The 17,986-nt window shown below is 54.6% G+C and overlaps 1 protein-coding gene across 1 annotated transcript; it reads right to left on the reverse strand.

The window, feature by feature from the left end:
* Positions 1 to 1,488: 1,488 nt before the first annotated feature.
* Positions 1,489 to 11,100, reverse strand: NDST1 (N-deacetylase and N-sulfotransferase 1). The gene is made up of 14 exons (XM_054287685.1): positions 10,222 to 11,100; positions 9,211 to 9,693; positions 8,978 to 9,065; positions 8,621 to 8,775; positions 7,412 to 7,597; positions 6,904 to 7,032; positions 6,555 to 6,737; positions 6,077 to 6,173; positions 5,809 to 5,932; positions 5,461 to 5,635; positions 4,804 to 4,974; positions 3,510 to 3,619; positions 2,694 to 2,796; positions 1,489 to 2,589 (listed from the first exon to the last, which is right to left on the reverse strand). Exons 1-14 carry the CDS (start codon positions 10,729 to 10,731, stop codon positions 2,470 to 2,472), a joined length of 2,634 nt encoding a protein of 877 aa, XP_054143660.1. The 5' UTR covers positions 10,732 to 11,100; the 3' UTR covers positions 1,489 to 2,469.
* Between the last annotated feature and the right edge of the window lie 6,886 nt (positions 11,101 to 17,986).

Consider the following 17,986-nt stretch of genomic DNA (forward strand, 5'->3'; position numbering starts at 1 on the left):
TTGCTCAGCCCAGAAAGGATTTCGCCAACTTTGCACATTTTTGGCAGAAGCTAAAAAACATCACTGGTGCCAAGGGGTCTTCTGTGGCTGTGGGAGGGCAGAGACCTTCTCATCCTCCCGGGCACCCCGGGGCCATGGCATGGAGCTGAGCTGTGCTTATGAACCTGTTAATTAACAAGCAATTAATTCAGGACTAAGCTGAGCACCAGCTGGGCCCACCTGGGGCAGCCCAGGGCCAAGATGGAGCTTTCCTTGCACTTCATCTGGGGCTGGAGGCCACACTGCTTCTTCCTGGGCATGGGGACACAAGGAAGGGAACCGTGGTGGGTGCATGGCGGGGATGTGCTCCAGGGAATGAGCTCAGGGAATGAGCAGCCTCCTCTCCTGGGCAAGCAGCTCCATCGTTCCCCCCAGATCTCCCCCTGCAGCCCCCTCTCCTCCCTCCATGCGGCTCCTTCGGCACCACACGTCGTTTGTCACTCGGACAGGTTCAAACAGAGCCGTCTGGGATTCATTAGGCTCCGTCTTGGTTTCCTGCGGCGCTCGGCAGGGGCCGGCCAGGAAGGCAGCGGGGAGGCGGCAGCAGCAGACGGGCGGGCAGGCTCGGGCAGGCAGGGAATGGAGCGTGGGGCAGGGGGGAAAGGCAAGCAGGGACCCCCGGCCCCCAGATCCCTCCCCTGTGCTCGGGCAGGCGGTGCTGGATGCTGTCCCGGGAGGAGGAGGAGGCTGTGGGAGCTGTGCAGTGTGCACGGATCCGGGACTGGAGAGCTGCTGCCACCTCGTGCATGGAGAGCTGCTCCCACACAGCCCCTTCCAAACCCCACAAAGATGGGCCCAAAGGCAGCCAGGACCCCCAGGGGCAGGGCGGGATCATGCCAGCGAGCAGAGACACAGGCAACAACAGCAAATAAAACCAGAGCCCCCCCATTTATTAGCAGTTGGCTCAAGAGGACCCTACAGCAGTGCTCGGGAGCCTCCCCAGCACAGCCCCCATGGCCCTAGGTGGGCTACAAGGCTCCTGTGAAACGTCCAGGTGGGAATGCTGCTGCCAGCAGGGCAGTGAGACAGCATTGGGCATTGCTCCCCTCCCATGGAACTGCTGCCATCCCCATCCACCCCACTGCTCTGGCCCCCTCGGGCAGCACTGGGCATTGCTCCCCTCCCATGGAACTGCTGCCATCCCACACCCTGCAGGGCAGCTCCATCCAAGGGGAACTGTGGGCCCACATCCCAGCAAACCCGTGATGGCTCAGTCTCCTCTCTCTGACAGCAATCCCAGGGCGTGGGAGAGGCTGCAGCTCTGTGCAGCTCCACTGGCACAAAGATGTGTCTCCCACTGGGAAATCTTCCTGTTTCCCCTCTGACCTTTGTCCTTGTCATGTCTAACGACCAAAGAGACCATGTAAAACCCTCGGGGTTTAGGTACAAATCCTGGCACTGAAGAAAAAACACCTCCCTGCAAAACGGGAACCAAATGAACACCCCCCCACCCCACCCCCTTAAAACCCAGCATTATTAAAATACTTTCGTTTTTAATATTCAAGAGGTTTGAAGTTCTCTCAGCATTCTTCTGATTGCCTTTATCCCAATGTCTGCTCTGTCCCCGAGCTCTCCTCCATGCCAGGGTGTGCTGGGCACCACTTGGCTTTACCACAGGAAACACCACGTGTGTACAAGAGTGCAGGAAGGGCTTGGGGGTCATGAGCAAACTGGGACCAGTATGCCCAGACCAGCATGCCAGCCCCTTCTCCTGCTAGGCCACATCCCCACCACACTGCCCATGGAGGGGGAGCCAGAGGTTTGAGGAGCTGGAATATGATGACAGAGATGACAAAAGAAATTGTGCCCCAGTCTTTAAAAGAAAAATCCACCTTGTTCTCAGCTTTTCCAAGTAGGTGCTGGGGGAATCCAGCAGACTCTCCTGCTTCCTGCCATGAGACTGATGGCAGGAGTGGGTCTGGTTTCCTCTGTGCTTTGGGTCTCCACCAGCTCCATCCCTCTGCTCCAGCTCAGCAAAGTCACCACCAGTGCACCCAGAACAGCTCCTCCATCCTCAGACCAGGAAGTGAGGGACAGCTCTGGTGCTGCTCTCAGGCCCAAGGCAGCTGTAACCCATTTTGAGCAGAGAAAGGGGGAATTTGTGCCACCTCCCTATGCCAGAGCAGGGCGGGAAGTGACGAGGAATTAAAAAGGAAAACTAAAATGAAATACAGGTGTGAGGCAGGCAGAGAGGTGGGAGCACAGGGATTGCAGAGTTGGATCACTGCTCAGACAGCCTCCAGTGGAGCCCTGTGCTCCTGGGGGTCCTCTCCAAGCCTCTGGTGCAGCCATACGCTCCTGGGGATCCCCTCCAAGCCTCCAGTGATGCTGTGTGCTCCTGGGGTCCCCTCCAAGGCCAGGTATTGCTGAGAAGGTCCTGCTGGCACAGGGTCAGCCCCGCTCAGGTATTGCTGGGGGTGGCAGCAGCAGCTACCTGGTGCTCTGCAGCTCCTCCCGCAGCCAGGTGGGCAGAGTCTGCCCCATTTTGTACAGCAGCTTGGAGAGCTCTATGTTATGGTCCCTGTAATAGTCCCGCAGGAAGGAGCGTGACTGCAATGGGAGAGCAAAGAGAAATGTCAGGGGACCAGCCTGGAGCTCACCAGCCCAGCACAGCCCTGCTCAGGGCCAGCCCAGGAGGCTTTCTGCATACTCACATCTGAATCCATCTCGGGGTACTTCCTCCCTTTGCTCTTTCCCAAGCACTTTGTTTTTCCTCCATCCAGAAGCTGACACCAGAATCCTTTCTTTGGATCAAACCTGCGAAGTGAGAGCTCTGCCTTAGCCCTCTTATCCCACTCACACCTGTCCAACAGGTCCCACTGCTGTCCAGACCTGCACAAGGAACTTCTCCACCTCTGGAATCCACAGCCCAGCTAACATCTTGTCATCAACCCCCTGGTACCACAGGTTCCCCCTGCAGCTGTGCAATAAGCAGTCCACCAAGGCTCATTCATTGCCCTGATGAGGGAGCAGAGTCCACCTGGGTTTAATTACCATTTTCTGTGATACTTTTGTCCCTGGATGCCCTCAAGTGCCCCACAGCACCTGGGTGGACACACACATAGGCAAGCCCTGGCAGAGGTAAATTATTATTTCTCTAGGAGCTCTGGAGGCTTCCCACAGTGGGGTTTAATGGAAGGCTCAGAGCAAGGTGACACCTGCAGAGGTGCCACACAGCCAGCAGCTCCTCTCATGTATTTATGAGGAGATGAAGTGCCAGGGCTCAATACCATCATCTGTGTCACAAATGCTGAAATCTCCTCCAGGAGCCCAGGGCTGCTCTTGGGCTGCCTGGAGTGACCTCACTGTAGTGTTTGGATAAGTCTCAGGTGAAAGCTCAGCCTCATGCAGCTCAACAGCTCTGTGGAGAGGCCAGGGCTGGGGGCTGCTCTGGGACAGTGTCCCCAGGGCAATGCAGTGCATGGGAGCAGTGGCAGGGTGGAGGAAGGAGAAGCTGGGGAAGGACTCACGCCAGGGTCTTGTGATAATCGATGAAGTTGGTCACGCCGAGGAATTTCTGGACCGTGTCCATCACTTTGGCGGGTTCTGTTCGGAGCAGCTTGCCATCCAGCACCAGGATCTGCAGGGAGCAAGGCACAGGGGTGAGGTGTCACTGGCTCCAGCCCTGCTCTCCTGAGGCAAGAGGACACCTTTAACACACCTTAGATCACCTTGGAGCTAAATCTGCCACCAGGACACCTACTAAATACCAATGTGCCCTGATGCTCCCTTACACTGGCTGCTGGAAAATGAAATGCAGCTAAAGCCAGGGCCAGGACCCACCCAGGACAACATCAGAGCTTCTGCTCAGGGCTACCCAACCCACAGGCAGCTGGGATTGCAACACAGCAATTACACTAGCAGCAGGCAACTAATAAGACTTTATAAGGTTAATCAACAGTGGAAAAATCATTCAGGGATTGATCCCACGCTCTCCAGCAGTGCTGCACTGTGTGGGTCACAGCAGGGCTGCCATCCAGCTCCCATTTTCCCTGCAGACAGCCTGAACTATGGGCAGCTTCACCTGCTATTTTTGTCCTGTTCAATGCCATGGTGACACCAGACAGGGCAGCCGCAGGGCTCTGTGGCCAAGAGTGAGGGTCAGTGTTGGGTGACCCAGCAGAGCCACCCACAGCCTTCTGCCCCCACTCCCTTTCAACCCTGCTGTGGCAACCCACACAAGGCCATCACTGTGTGTTATCCATCACCAGGCTCCCTTCTTGCACAGAACCTCTCCTCTGCCCCTTCTCCAAGTACTTTTACTCCTCTGCCCGTAGTTTGAATGGTTTAAGAAAAACAGCTCCCAGGGGAAGGATGCAAGATCTCTTTCCCCCACATCCTTGCGTGGGTGAGGGCTGTAGGACTGGTTGCTGTGACGGTGTTCACAGGGCTCTTAGGATGAGGGAAGAGAGGAGGATCTGACTCCACATTTCAGAAGGCTTGATTTATTATTTTATTATACATATTATATTAAAACTATACTAAAAGAATAGAATAAAAGATTTCATCAGAAGGCTAGCTAAGAATAGAAAAAAAAGCAATAATAACAAAAGCTTGTGGCTCGGACAGAGAGCTCACTGTGATTGGCCATTAATTAGAAACAACCAACATGGGCCAATCACAGATGCACCTGTTGCATTCCACAGCAGCAGATAACCATTGTTTACATTTTGTTCCTGAGGCTTCTCAGCTTCTCAGGAGGAAAAATCCTAAGGAAAGGATTTTTCATAGAAGATGTGCGTGCCAGGTTGCTGCCATCCCTACCTGGTTGGCGTGGTAGCTGCTGAGCCAGCGCTCGATGTGAGTGGCGTACCAGCCCGGCACCAGGCAGCGGCTCTGCAGCGCCCGCAGCCGCGGCCCTGCCTCGGGCCCCGCCGTGATCACCTCGTGGAACGTGTACTTCAGGGCAACCACGTCGTCGTGAGCTCGCTGGTGCTGTCACAGAATCACAGAATCACAAAATCACAGAATTTCTAGGTTGGAAGAGGCCTTTAAGATCATCGAGTCCAACCCATGTTCTAACACTTCAACTAGATCATGGCACCAAGTGCCACATCCAGTCTTTTTTTAAACACATCGAGGGATGGTGACTCCACCATCTCCCTGGGCAGATGATTCCAGTATTTGACCACTCTTTCTGTGAAAAACTTCCTCCTTAATTCTAGCCTGTATCTCCCTTGGTGCAGCTTGAGACTGTGACCTCTTGTTCTGTCTGTTGTTGCCCGGAGAAAGAGACTGACCCCCAGCTCCTGTCAGGCAGGAGCAAGGCAGGTTTTTCCCCAGGGTAACCCAATCCTGGGCTGCCCATGAGGTCCAGCAGCTCCCAGGCCACCACGACGTGTCCTCATTCAGCCACAGTCACCCCACATCCCAAACCAAACCCACAGGACTGCCCAACCCAGGGGAAAGGCAGAGGCTCACCTGATACCAGGAGTAGGCTCGATCTGCAGGGTTGATGAGGATGGTGATGATTTTGGCCTTGGACAGCAGGGCTGCAGCTCGCCGAGGAGCCACTTCAGAGTCAAAGTAGTTGGCACTTTTCTCAAAGTAGAAGTCAGAGGTGGTGTTGGAGGGGATGGGGAAGAATTCCATGTACCTGGGGAAGGCACAGAGTGAGGCTGGCAGACAGGCACCAAAAGATGGCCCCAGCACCGCCCTCACAGGTGACATCTCAGACACTCAGAAGAGAAACCTCACAGCACCACTGCTCGCCTTCCCAAAGTTATGGGCACTCCCCCATAGCACAGTCCCCACAATGCAGAGACCCACCAGTCAATGCCCTTGTGATAGTTGTGTCCATTGAAGAACTGTATCTCCTCAAAGGTCTCTGAGCTGGGGTAGTTGCTGCTCAGGTCCGGGTGCATCCCCAGGAAGAGATAAAGGGCAGTGGTTCCTTTGGACAGACAGAAAGAGGGAGGTGACACAGGCCAAACCTCCCTCCAAGCTCTGCTTCAGGGCAGGAGGGCTGACACAGGCTCTTTGTGGGTCCTGCCAAGCCCCCCAGCATGCTCACAGAACTGAAGGTGAAGGGAATCACCTGTTTTTTGAGGCCCAATGATGAGAAGCTTTGGGAATCGGTCACAGGTCTTTTCTTTGGACCAAATGTCCTTGTGTCGTTTGTCTTCGCAGGGATCCTGAAACACAGTGTGGAGGATCAGAGACAGAGCAGCCTGGATGGGACCCCACACCACTGCTCAGCCTCTCCAGCAGACACAGGGGAGGCCACCCTGCTCAGCAAGCAGGACAAAGACTGGGCTTTTCTCCAGGTCTACAGGACAAACCCCTTTCTGGCACTGCCTGCAGATCCAGGGAGAGGTGAAAAGGCACAGCTTACAAAGGGAACCAGAAAGAAATCCAGGTTGGAAGCTACCTGAGGCCCGAAGCAGGGCCAGCTGCACCCCACTACCCTCTCCCAGCACAATAAAAAAGGTCACCCCCCGGTCGCCTCGCCTTGTATCAGAAGGCGACAAGTGTCCAGGGTCACTCGGGCCCCCCTATTATAGGCACAGGGGTACCTGCCACAGTGGGTCCTTCTCCTCGGAAAAGATCTGGAAGTATTTCTGTGCCAGCTGCACAGGGGGCAATGTCTGCAGCTTCAGGTTGGTCCAGGAGTTGAGGAAGCGGACCAGGTGCTTGAAGGTGTACAAGCCCAGGCGGTCGTTGCCATAGTTGGACAGGTGGGTCATGAAGATGCTGATCTGAAGCCAAGAGGACAGAGCAGGGGTTAGTGGAGCCTCACCCAGCAGCCATCCCATAAATGGCCTCACCCTGGCTGAGGACACTGGGGACATCTCCCACAGCAGGGCCAGGACAGCCCTGCAAGATGCCTGCCTGTCTGTCTGTCTGTCCCTGGGCAGTACTTACAGGGTTCAGGAGGACAGTCAGGAACAGTTCACCCCCATTGATGATTTTGTCCAGTTCACTGGAGCCACCAGGGTACTCATTGTAGAAAATGGTGTGTGTGAACAGGCCACAGGTTTGCCGGGGGAGTACCTGGGGCAGGAAAAAAGATATGGATGGAACAGGTGGGAGAGCCAGGGCAATGAAATGGCCACATGGCCTCCCCCAGGCTTTGAGAGCTGGGTCTCCATCCCTTCCCAACAAAAAGGGGGAACCTGGCTTCAATCCCTCAGAGGCCAGGACCAATTCCACTGCCCCTCACCACCCTTGACTTGAATCTGTACACAGAAAGGAAGGATGTGGACAGATGGAAACACCAAAAACTGTCCTCACACAAGCTTCACCCATGCAGGATGAGCAAGGGGGAACAACCCCCTCAAACTGGAGCTGCGCAGAAACCACGTCCCGAGGTGCTGGTTCTGGTGGGGGAGGCAGGAGAAGAGAGGCCCCAGAGACAAAGGGCAGCACTCACCATGATGCCGTTGTGGATGAAGCCACGGCGGTAGCGGGCGGGTTTCAGGTGTGGATATTCCTCCGTGCTCGTCACCCTGATGGACCAAACCTGCTTCCAGGCCTCGTACAGCTGCACGTGCACAGGGTACACGCCCGAGTGGTGGGGGGCCACAGCGTACCCCATGTCTGTGGGGATGCCATGCTCCTGCAGAGAACAGAGTGTGGAATGGGTGACTGTGGAGACCCCAAAATCTCAAACCAACCCCTCTCCATTCTCAGCTACAAAGTGTCTATTTGTGCCTCTGCATCCTTGCCTAAGCCTGGCTGTCTCCACAAAAGGGAGCCCAGGAGCAGCCATGCTGGGTGGACACCCACTCCTTTGCTTCACTCAGACCATCCTCATCCCTGTCTTCTGCTGTCACCCACAGAACTACCACAGCCAAGCTGTTGTGTGAAGAATGAGGAGGTACAGCTATATAGGTCTGCAGATTGGTTTGTATCAGTAGATACAAAACAGCCTGGAAATTCTGAGCTGGAACATTGCCCATCCTAAGCAGGAAAGGTCTGGTCTCTCTCTAATGAAGCACTTGTAATTATCAGATAATAAATTCAAGTTAGGTTGAAGATCCCTCTCTTAGGCCATAGGATCCAATTATTAACAGATCTGGCTTTACCAGTTTAAATTCAAGACAGCTCTCAGTCAATCACAGAATGAACTGGTGTCAGTTGCCACACAAAGGACAGCCCAAGACCAAGCTGAAGGTCAGAGGCTCCCTTTAAACCAAACATGTCCCTGACAGTTCAGCCTGTAGAGGGAGTTTCCACCAGCCAGAGCTTCCCAGCACAGCCAGGGCTCCAGATCCCACATCATCACCAGCACACATTCACACGGTGCCAGGCTGAGCATCCCCCTGTGCTGCACCTCTGCATCCCCACGGTTCCAGGCCAGGTGAGCACAGCTGCAGGGCAGAGTCTCCCCTTGAACAGCCACTGGGGCAGCTCACTGCCACAGCAACAAGTTGGCTGCTGCAGATAAATCCTTTAGCTCTAGTTTAGTACTAGAGTACAAATGGATTTACCCACACAGCTGCAACATGGGGGACATGACTTAATGTCACCAGGTCCCTCTGCTCCCGCAAGAAGGGGGTATTCCCTGGGAATCTTCTTTGCTCCTCTTGTACCATCATCCCCTCACCACAAGCAACCCCACAGGAAGCATTTTACTCACAACAGCGAATTTCTTGTTTAAGGTCATCTGCTCAGCAAGAACCGACTGGTTGTGGAAGAGGTGAGGCTGCATGTGGCTCCACATGTGGGGGAACCACCAGAACTCCTTCACATAGGACAGCAGCAGGTCATCACCTTCATCCTCAGCATCAGTACCTGTGGCACGACACTTGCTGTCACCACTGAGCACAGAGAGCTGTGTGAGCAGCTGGGGCAGGGGGAGGGCCAGCCCCTCTTGGTGGCCAGGTGATGGAAGAATGGGGTGGGATGCCTGAGGACTCTCCTACAGCCCAACAGCATCCTCTCTGAGCACCAGCTGTACAGCACCCAGGAGAAGCGGTGCCCTTGCCCTTCTCACCTGTGTGGAAGAATTTCCCTGAGTATCCCAGGTTGAAGGTGAAGTTCGGGATGTGGGTGCGCAGCTCGTTCTGGGTGTCAAACAGTGCCTGGGACAAGGGGAGAGAAAGCAAAGTGTCCTCAGCATGTGGCCTCACAGAGGGACAGGGGAGCAAGAAAATCCATCGCTGGAGCATCCCTGAGCAAGCACAAGAGTCCAGCCCTGCCCACCAAGCCAGGAGAGCACAGACACACCTTGACATCCTCCACCTTCATGCGTGTGCCCTCCTTGCCCACAAAGATGTCATCGATGTCCACCAGGATGTAGCGGTCAAGGGGCAGAGACAACCTCTTGCCAGTCAGGAAGGAGACAGAGTCCACAAAGACCAACTTGTGCAGCCAGAAGTTGAGGTTGTTGCCGAAGAGCACCCTCTGAATGCCATCGTGGAGGCCCAGGTCCTGCATCACGGTGGTGTGCAGGGCAGCATCCACGCTCATGTGAGGGATGGACTCAGCTGACTTGGTCTTGGCCAGGAGGACGGGCTCGTAGGTGGAGTGGTTGGACTGGAAGACAGTCCAGTCCTCCCCGGGGAGCACACCCTTCTCCACCTCACTGGGCCGCGTGATGTACAGCAGGGGCGACTTGGGGTTGATGCTGCAGTCCTTCAGCGCCAGGTTGGAGTGGAGGAAGAGTGGGAAGCCCTTCAGCTGGGCACTCAGAAGGCTGTTCTCGTTGGCCTGCATGGGGAAAACGGGAGCTACAGGAGATGGGACACTGGGGACAAGGCAGGGGCTCACCAACAGCCATGGCAACAGAGGCAGCAGCTCACCACCCCTTGAGATCCAGGTTCTGGGTTCTCTCCTTCCTCTCTGGAGAATGGGGTGCCCTCATCCCCCTCACACACTCAGTCCTGCTCATGTTCTATGTGCAAAGTGCCCCAAGGCTAGGAGCCCTGGGCAGGAGAAGGGCTCATGAGCAAAATATCTGCTCATGCTTTAGGCAAATCCCAGCAAGGGTCACAGCTGGAAAACAAGTGCTAAAAGCAACTGGACTGATCCCAGAAGTGTGGTTTTTTTCCCCCAAAATCTTCAAAGGCCACACAGCCCTTCCAAAGAGAGAGCTTCTCTGCTAGAAGCCTGTGCCCCACACCAGCTCACACAGCTTGTAGAAAGCATGGGGAGGGCAAAGTCTCTGTGGGGCAGCAGGACACAGGGCTCACATCTGGCCTGGCCATGGGATTTGGTTTGCCCCTTGTGCCCCCTTACCTTGAAGAAGCCGATGATGCCCACACCGTACTCCACGCAGTACTTGTCCAGCAGCTCCCGGTTCCAGGCGTCCAGGTTGACGTACTTGAGGATGTTCTCGTAGATGATGAGCGCAAAGCGTCCCCGGTCCTTGTCGGTCAGCGTGGGCATGTCCCCCTTCCCCGGGGCAATCTCTGTCCTGTATTTGAAGCGACTCGACTCCAAAATGGCCACAATCTCCTGGCCCAGCTGGGAGTAGAGGCTCTCCACGAACACCAGCACCAAGGGGTCCGTGCGGGAGGAGTCAGCCACCTTGAGGGTCTTCAGTGGCAGCAAGCGGGAAGGGGCGACCTTGGGCTCGTCGCAGTCCGGCCCCGCCACGTCCCCAGAGGGCTCCAAGCCCCTTTTCCACCCATATAAATAATAAGCAGAGACGAAAACACTGAGCAGGCAGAAGGCAAAGAGCAGGAGCAACACCACCTGCGGAGAGAGCTGCCAGATACCCCGCCGGGCCCTGGCCAGCACAGTCATCCTTGCATCCGCTGGGTGAGGTGGGGTTCCTCTCCCCTGCCCGCCCCCTCCCCTCACGAGCCCCGGGGAGGGGAAGAAGCAAGCAACCAACCAACAAAAACTCAGGTAAAATCAAATTGAATACTACTAATAAATTAAAATACTAGCAGGCTGCCTGTGCAGGCTCTCCCCTCCAGCAGTCCGGCGTCCCTCGCCGTCTGCTTCATGTCACCATGGCAGAGGCACCAAGAGTCCCTGTGCTGAGCCAAAATTCTTGTGGTGATGGCAGCAACAGCAGCAGCAGCAGCTCCATGGCCTCAGTGGGGCGAGGGGGCGGCGGGCGACCTCGGCGTGGATCCTGCTGGGAATGCGGGCATGGTGGATCCCTGCTTCCCCTGAGAGAGAGAGAGAGGGGTGGGATGAGAGGGCAGGGACAGTGCCAACCTGCCGCTGTTGTTTCTGCCAGCCTGACAGCCCCAGCAGAGTCCTCACAAGCTCACTGGCGTGCCAGGGCTTGCCACAGGAATGCTGTGGCACCAGGGATGCAGCAGGAGTGCGGCACACGGCCGTGCCGTGGGATCCAGGCTGTGGGTGTACCTGAAGTGCAGGTGCATCACCAGGTGCTATGGAGGGGAGACCCCAGACCCCAGTGAATATCTGGTACCTCAAGCCATTCTTCCCCGTGCCCAGCAGGAGCTGCACTCTGCCAGGGAGAATGGGGGGTGGTCTGAGCCCCCATGGCCCAGCTCAGCTGGCAGGGAGGGACACAGGAGGGACATGGGGAGCCTGCCAGCTCAAGGCTGAGCCAGGAGCCGCCAGCCAAGGTCACGGAGATGGGAATGCAGGAGTGACCACATGGAGCCAAAGGGACCTTGGGAATATTTCTGTCTTCCCTATGAAAGGCTCATTTGAAAACAGAAAAGGAAAACAATAAGCACTGCTTGCCAGAAGGTGAAGCCAACTAGGGGACAGACTGATGAGGGCAATGTGTTTAAGGAAAAGAAGTGACTCACAGCACTGTCCCCAGACGCATTACCAGTGTTGGGGACAAGGGCAGGAGTCCCTGCTCCTCCCAGGGAGAGCTCCCTGTGCCCTGCCAGCACCGTGGCTGAGCACCCTTCCTGCTGACACCAGCCGGGCTCCTAACAGGATTAAACGTGGCCGGTTGAGCGGCACTGTGGATTACAGGCTGGGACTTGGCAGGGTAATCCTGTCATCCCTGCCCTTCCCAGCAGCAGCTCCTGCTCCAGGCAGTGCTTCCCAACCCTGCCAACATGGCACTGCTTCAGCCAGGCCTCTGTAGGTGCTGCTGGCAGCCAGTCTCCTTGCAGCCTCCATCACTGTCTCCTCCTTCACCATCTCCAGGACACATCAGCAATCTCCCCTTGTTGTCTGTGCTGGGCATGGTGGAACACCTGGGTTTATTGATTTGTAATTTATTTTTGTGCACATGGATGATCTCCAGGCACAACCAAGAGAGATTGCACATTCTCTCTTTAGCCCCCCTGAGGTGTGTCCTGTCTGTTCCACCTCAGTCCTTCTGCCCCTCCAGCATCCCTGAGAGAACAGCACTGCTGGGGTTTTGAGACAGGGCACTTCTCCAGGTCTGTTGATTTTAAGGATGTGTTTGTGCTGAGGGAGGCTTCCCTGCATCTCCCTGCCTAGGGATGCAGCGAGCTGGGAATGCATTATCCAGCACCCTGGCTGTGCCATCCCACTCCCTCTCCATTTTTCATCTGCCAGGAGCAGTGGGTGCTGGCAGCTGCATTCCCACAGTGACAGGCAGGCAAATGACAGCAGTGGGTTTGATGCCAAGCACCAGAGCCAGCAGCTGATGGACAGCACTGTGTGTCCATCCTTGCTCCACCCTCCATGAAACAGGGAAGAGGGCTCTGCATCTGCATCACCTGCCATTTCCAAGGGTGCTTCATTAGTCCATTCTCTCCTAAGAGCTTTTAATTACAGGTACTTAATGATCAGGCTTTGGAGACAGCATCCCTGGCCAGACTCTGGCTGAGTCTCTCCAGGCTGCCACGTCAAAGCCTGCCCAGGCAGGGGGCCAGCACTGGACCCCCAGAGCAGCCAGGTGAGAGCTGGGGCTGGGATGGGCAGCATCCTGCCCCAAGGACCTGCCAGTGTGGCAGGAAGCAGGCAGGAATCCTGCTCTGCCAGTTCACTGCCAGAGCAAACCCTCCACGGGGAGCATGCCAAGGGCTCTGGGGCGATGCTGCAGGGTGGGGATGCTCCTGCCCAGGGCTTTCCCCTGCGCAGTGGGTGCTGGCTGCATCCTGCCCAGCAAACCCCTCCCTGCACAGCCCCAGCAGTGGTGGGAGAGCTCATTGCCAGAGAAGGAAGCAGGTTCATGCCCCAAAGCACAAAACAAGTCCTTGAGACCAACAGCTTTTCTAAAACAAAAACAGAAACAAGATGGTAAAATTTAAAAAACCACAAGACCTGGCAAGGTGACAGCCGGGGTCAAACTTCCTTTTAACCTGATTTTTAGATGCTGCTAAGGTGCCTTTTAAAACCACAGTGGTTATTTAAAAGGCACCAGCTGGAAATGTCAGCCTGAGTCTCACACACAGGCCTCAGGCCCCCAAAATCGGTGCTGGCAGGCTCCCATGCCCGGGCAGGTGCTCAGCCACAGCTGCACATCAAGGACCCCGGGAGAAAGAGCCCTGGAAAATGCTCTTTTCTCGTGGGTCTCTGAGCAATGCCCTGGCACAGACTCCACTGGAGAGGAGGCTCAGTGAGGAGGCTTAGCCACTGTGCTCTTAATCCGGCTGCCCTGACAAACACAATCAGCATCCAAGCAGCTTCCCGGCGTGGCTGGGAGCCTGGAGCGCCCCGCGGAGCCGGATCCGACCCCAGGGCGGGCACGGAGCACAACCAGGGGACAGGGAAACCCTTTACTTTTCAAATCTAAGAGAGCTGCAGGAGGAAAGGAAAAATGTTTATAAAGCTTTACAAAACTCACCCCCTGGTGCAGTTTGGGGATGGCGGTTTCCCCCTGCTCAGAGTTATTTTCCACAAATGCTGCCTGGGGAACCACTGCACCCCAGAAAGTCAGGGAGGCACCGGATGGGATGAGAGGGAATGAAACCATCTCCATTAGTGGCTTACAGCACTCTTCCTTTAAATTCCAGTGAGACTTTGCAGAGATGCAATGGAAGGATTGAATATAAGTAAGGAAGTGCAAACAGATCTGGAGGACAAGGAAGGGTCAGTGATCCCAGAAGACAACCACAGCAGGGTTTGATTTATTGGGGGGTGGAATAGGTCTGGCTGCAGGTGCAAGCAGTGAAGATCAGGCAGTTCACAAGTCCCATATGTTGGATAAATCAACTGTCCCAAGCCCATGGCTCAGAAACAAGAGGAGAGCTCAAAACCACGGGTGTGACAGAGCAAGAAATTGCTCACACATTTCCTTTGTACTACTTTGGAAAGGGTGGAAGGGGAAGAGCAGGCATCCACTGTCATGCAGAAAATACTTCAAGATTCTGTGCAAGAACCTTGGTCCACAATTCTTGGAGCTCCAAAACCTCCAACATTCAAGCCACAGAGATGAAGCCACATCCTAAACATCCCAGCCAGATGGGTCACCCTGCTCCTCTCCTGCTGGCACCCTTTGGGTGGGCACCCCTGCTTCTCACTCCTCATCACTGCAGGGAGAGACCCACCACTGCTGATTAATCACCTCCTCACCATCGTGCCAGCTCCACTTCTCCATGTGAGCCAGCCCTGGGGGTTAAGCATGGATGGAGGAGGATTTAGAGGCAGGATGCTAAATTGCATTGCACAGCTCAGCGATTTGCAATCACTCCTGCTCGCTCCAACACTTCCCTTCCCCTCTCCAACCACTGCAGGGAATGTGGATGGATCAGCCCCACCTACACATATGCTGCACCTCCCACTTGAAAGCAAAAGGCTACTGGAAGGTCTAAATTTGGCCAGGCTGGGGCTCAGGCCCCCAGCAGGTGGATAGTGCTTGTCCAACCCCACCTTCTGTCTCTCCCACACCTCAGGCACCCCCACCAGCATCCCCAGAGATCACCAAGTGGTGCCCTGCAGCCCTGGGAATCAGCACTACCTGCAAAAGATGCACAAGAGGCAGCCAAATTATTATTAATAGATTTAAGTTCCCTCTAGAGGGAATCCCCTTCACTCACTGGTAATATTTAGAGGGCTACAGATCTAAAACCACTGAGCTAAGCATGTCCTTAGAGAGGAGATTAATGCCATCACATTATTCAGGAGACAACTGCAAGCTCAAGACAGGGGAGGTTGCTTTGAAAATGAAAAAGTAACTGGCATGGAAAAATGGCCTTTAAACACCCACCTCTGCACTGCTGCCTTTATCAGCTCTAAATGACAGTGATCCCAGCTATGACTGGAAATATCTGCAGGCAGCGAGAAGCACTGGCAAGGGAAGGGAGCTATCTCAGGGTGTCAAGGACCACTGGCTGTCCCTGTCCCCATCTCCTCCCTCCCAGCCACAGCTGGACCCACTGACCAAGAGAAGGCACAATCAGGAGATGATCTCCTTTATTGTGGTGCATGGTGGGGTGATGATCCCACTAGGATGCTCCTGGAGCTGGGGCACCGGAGATGAAGCCACAACAGCCCAGGAAGAGAAACCCAGCATAAAAACACTGCAAAACCAAGATGATTCCCATGTCCTGACAGCCTGGATGAGCCTTTAGGATGGACTCAAAAGACCTGGACAGCTGTAGGGACATCCATTTGCCTCCTGCCAAGCTGCAAAGCCTGAGTGTCTGGGCAGGAGCAGACAGAGAGGGGAAAACACAGAGAAGGACACAGAGGAGCAGAAAGGAGCTTGTCCCTGTCACCCAGTTGCCAGAGGTTTCGTAATGCCAGATAAGGAGCATCTTAGTAGTAATTACACAGGCTGCTTAAGTGCTTTGCAAACAGTAGTTACAACCTACCAGGGAGAAAAACACCCTGCTCTGGGAGAGGGACAATCCCTGTGCTCCTTTCCTGAGGACACCAGCCTCCCACCAGTGCCCAAGAGGTGCCAAGTTAAAAATGGACAAGGGCAGCCCCAGCAGCTGCCCCTGGGACAGGCAGTGACAGGCAGCCACTGGTGCTGCTCCTCCACAAACACACATGGCTCAGCTTCTCCCCTTCCTGCACAGGCTGGGTATGACCAGACACAAGGGAGTATCAGGAAAACTCACCCATGATTTATAAAGTCTGGAGAATTTCCACCCCAGCGGGACTTCAGCAGGAAGATCCTCCCTTTTTCTCAGATCTTTTTTGTTAAGATCTGATTTATAGAGCCTGGTCAGAAATGAGCAATTGGAGCATTCACCTGGACTGCTGAACTAAGCTTCCCCCTGACACTCACTCTGCTCTGGAAATAAACCTCTGGCTTTGCCTGCCCACCACCTTCCTGTTCCTGGCAGAAAGAAACCAATATGAGCAATGAGACCAGTGAAAGTGGTTAAGAATTTTCACTTTAAAAAAATTTATTTTTAGTGAAAGTGTCCAGCTCTGGAAGAGGCATTTTTTTTCCCCTACAAAGACCTGTTAGCACTTCAGTTTTACTGAAAAAGATAAAAGTCATGTTTTTCTCAGGTTTTCTTCAAAAAAACAATCATGAGAAGAGCTCATTGCCTGGAGAGGGATGAAAAAGCAAGGTTGAGTGTGTGTGGCATGTATATGCTGAATTTTTAGGAGAGAAAAAACCTGAATTTTTTTTTTTTTAATCTAAATCCCTAAAAACTGGGTTAAGTTTCTGGAAGTCCACAATTAAAGCTTCTCATGGCAGAGCAGCTGGTAAGCCCAACTGGTGGGTTTCTAAGACTAGTTCTAGCAAACCCCACAAATCAAACCCACATCCCAAGGTCCTGTCCCTTCTAATCCCCATCTCCCACTCTGTTCCCCAGCCCCATCAGTGAGGCTGTACAGAGGAATCCTCTGCAGACGTCACCCCATTTCTGATCCTGGGGCAGCAGTGGCTCCCACCCTCCTTGTCCTCAGCATCCTAATCTGGACGAGCACCTCACCATCTCCCAACACCCACATGAAATCAGTCTCCTCCACAAACTAGGCCACCAATTAGCAGCAGTCATTAGTTTTCCTATACCCCAGGGACAATGGGGTTGGGCAGCTGATCCCTCAGCACTGATGATCCCCAACATCATCCCAACACCCCAACACTCCACAGCCAGGTTATGGTTTGTGTTTGTGCCACTGCAGCCCCCCCAAAAAAGCAGAAGCCCTTCACAGGTGACTCCTCCTCAGGGGTGTTTTTTGTCCTTGAATCCTTGGGAACAGCCTCGGAGCAGAGCTTGGGGAATTCTCCCAAACCTTAATTGAAAGAGGCGCTTAACGAGGAGAGTTTCTTTTGTCTGTTAATTGAAACAGGTTCTTACCGACAAAACTCCCCATGAATTTTAAGTGGGTTCACAGGGGGAAAAAATCCACTCAATGAATTGGGTTTTCCTGCTCCGAAATGTGCCGTGTCGGTTCCTGTGGCTTTCCAAGCACCCAAGAGCCTTTCTGGATAATCTGGGTCTGAATCCCAAGCATTTTAAAAAGGAAAAGAATGAGGGGAAAATAATCTCACATGCATTTTTATATTTCACTGGAGTGGCAGCCTGCCCTCTCACAGGCAGGTCGCACAAGGACTCCTACCTAAAAAACATGGACTGAAAACCCCTCGATGCCACCTTTTGCTACCTCTGACACTTGGCTTGGGCAGACTTTCCCTGCAGAGATGCTGGTCCTGCCACGAGTGTGAGGGTGACACTGGATCTCAGAGAGCCTTGAGGCAGCAGCGATTCCCTGTGCTCAGCCATGGCAGCACTGCCAGCCCCACGGGATGGGCCAGCTGCTTCCTTCTCTTGACAGCTTCCCAAGCTGGTAGGAGAGCAAGGAGAGCAGAGCCATCCTGCCAGCTGTTCAGGGGAGCACAGGCTGCCCTGTGAGTGCTACCCCAGCCCCAAACCAGCACTTTTGCAAAGCAGAACCCATAAAACCACAGCATGGACCAGCTCACACAGAGCAACCAACCCCCTCTGCCAGTGCCCACATTCCAGAGAAATCCCTGCAAGGATGGAGCTGCTCCCTCCTCCCAGGGGCTCCCCGGGATGCTCCTGTCACACCACATCCATCCTGCCTGATGCCACAGTGCTTTGCTGAGCTGCCTCTGACCTCCACTTTGCTGCAGACGCTGCCAGGAGCCCAAAGCAGCCCCAGGGCCCTGTGCTGGCAGCCAGCACTGAATGAGGGGTCAGAGCAGCCCCTGCCG

Source organism: Melozone crissalis, unplaced genomic scaffold (assembly GCF_028551555.1).
Source record: "Melozone crissalis strain CALT ecotype California unplaced genomic scaffold, PUWL_Pcris_2 ptg000061l_1, whole genome shotgun sequence".
Taxonomy (NCBI): domain Eukaryota; kingdom Metazoa; phylum Chordata; class Aves; order Passeriformes; family Passerellidae; genus Melozone; species Melozone crissalis.

Bases quoted from the DNA above. Each gene is read 5' to 3' on its own strand.
- NDST1 (XM_054287685.1), bottom strand. From the start codon at position 10,731: ATGACTGTGCTGGCCAGGGCCCGGCGGGGTATCTGGCAGCTCTCTCCG. The intron at 7,598-8,620 runs GTGAGTAAAATG...TGTTCTCTGCAG, and splicing joins TAAACAAGAAATTCGCTGTT to GAGCATGGCATCCCCACAGA. The intron at 6,738-6,903 runs GTAAGTACTGCC...TCTTGGCTTCAG, and splicing joins TGACTGTCCTCCTGAACCCT to ATCAGCATCTTCATGACCCA.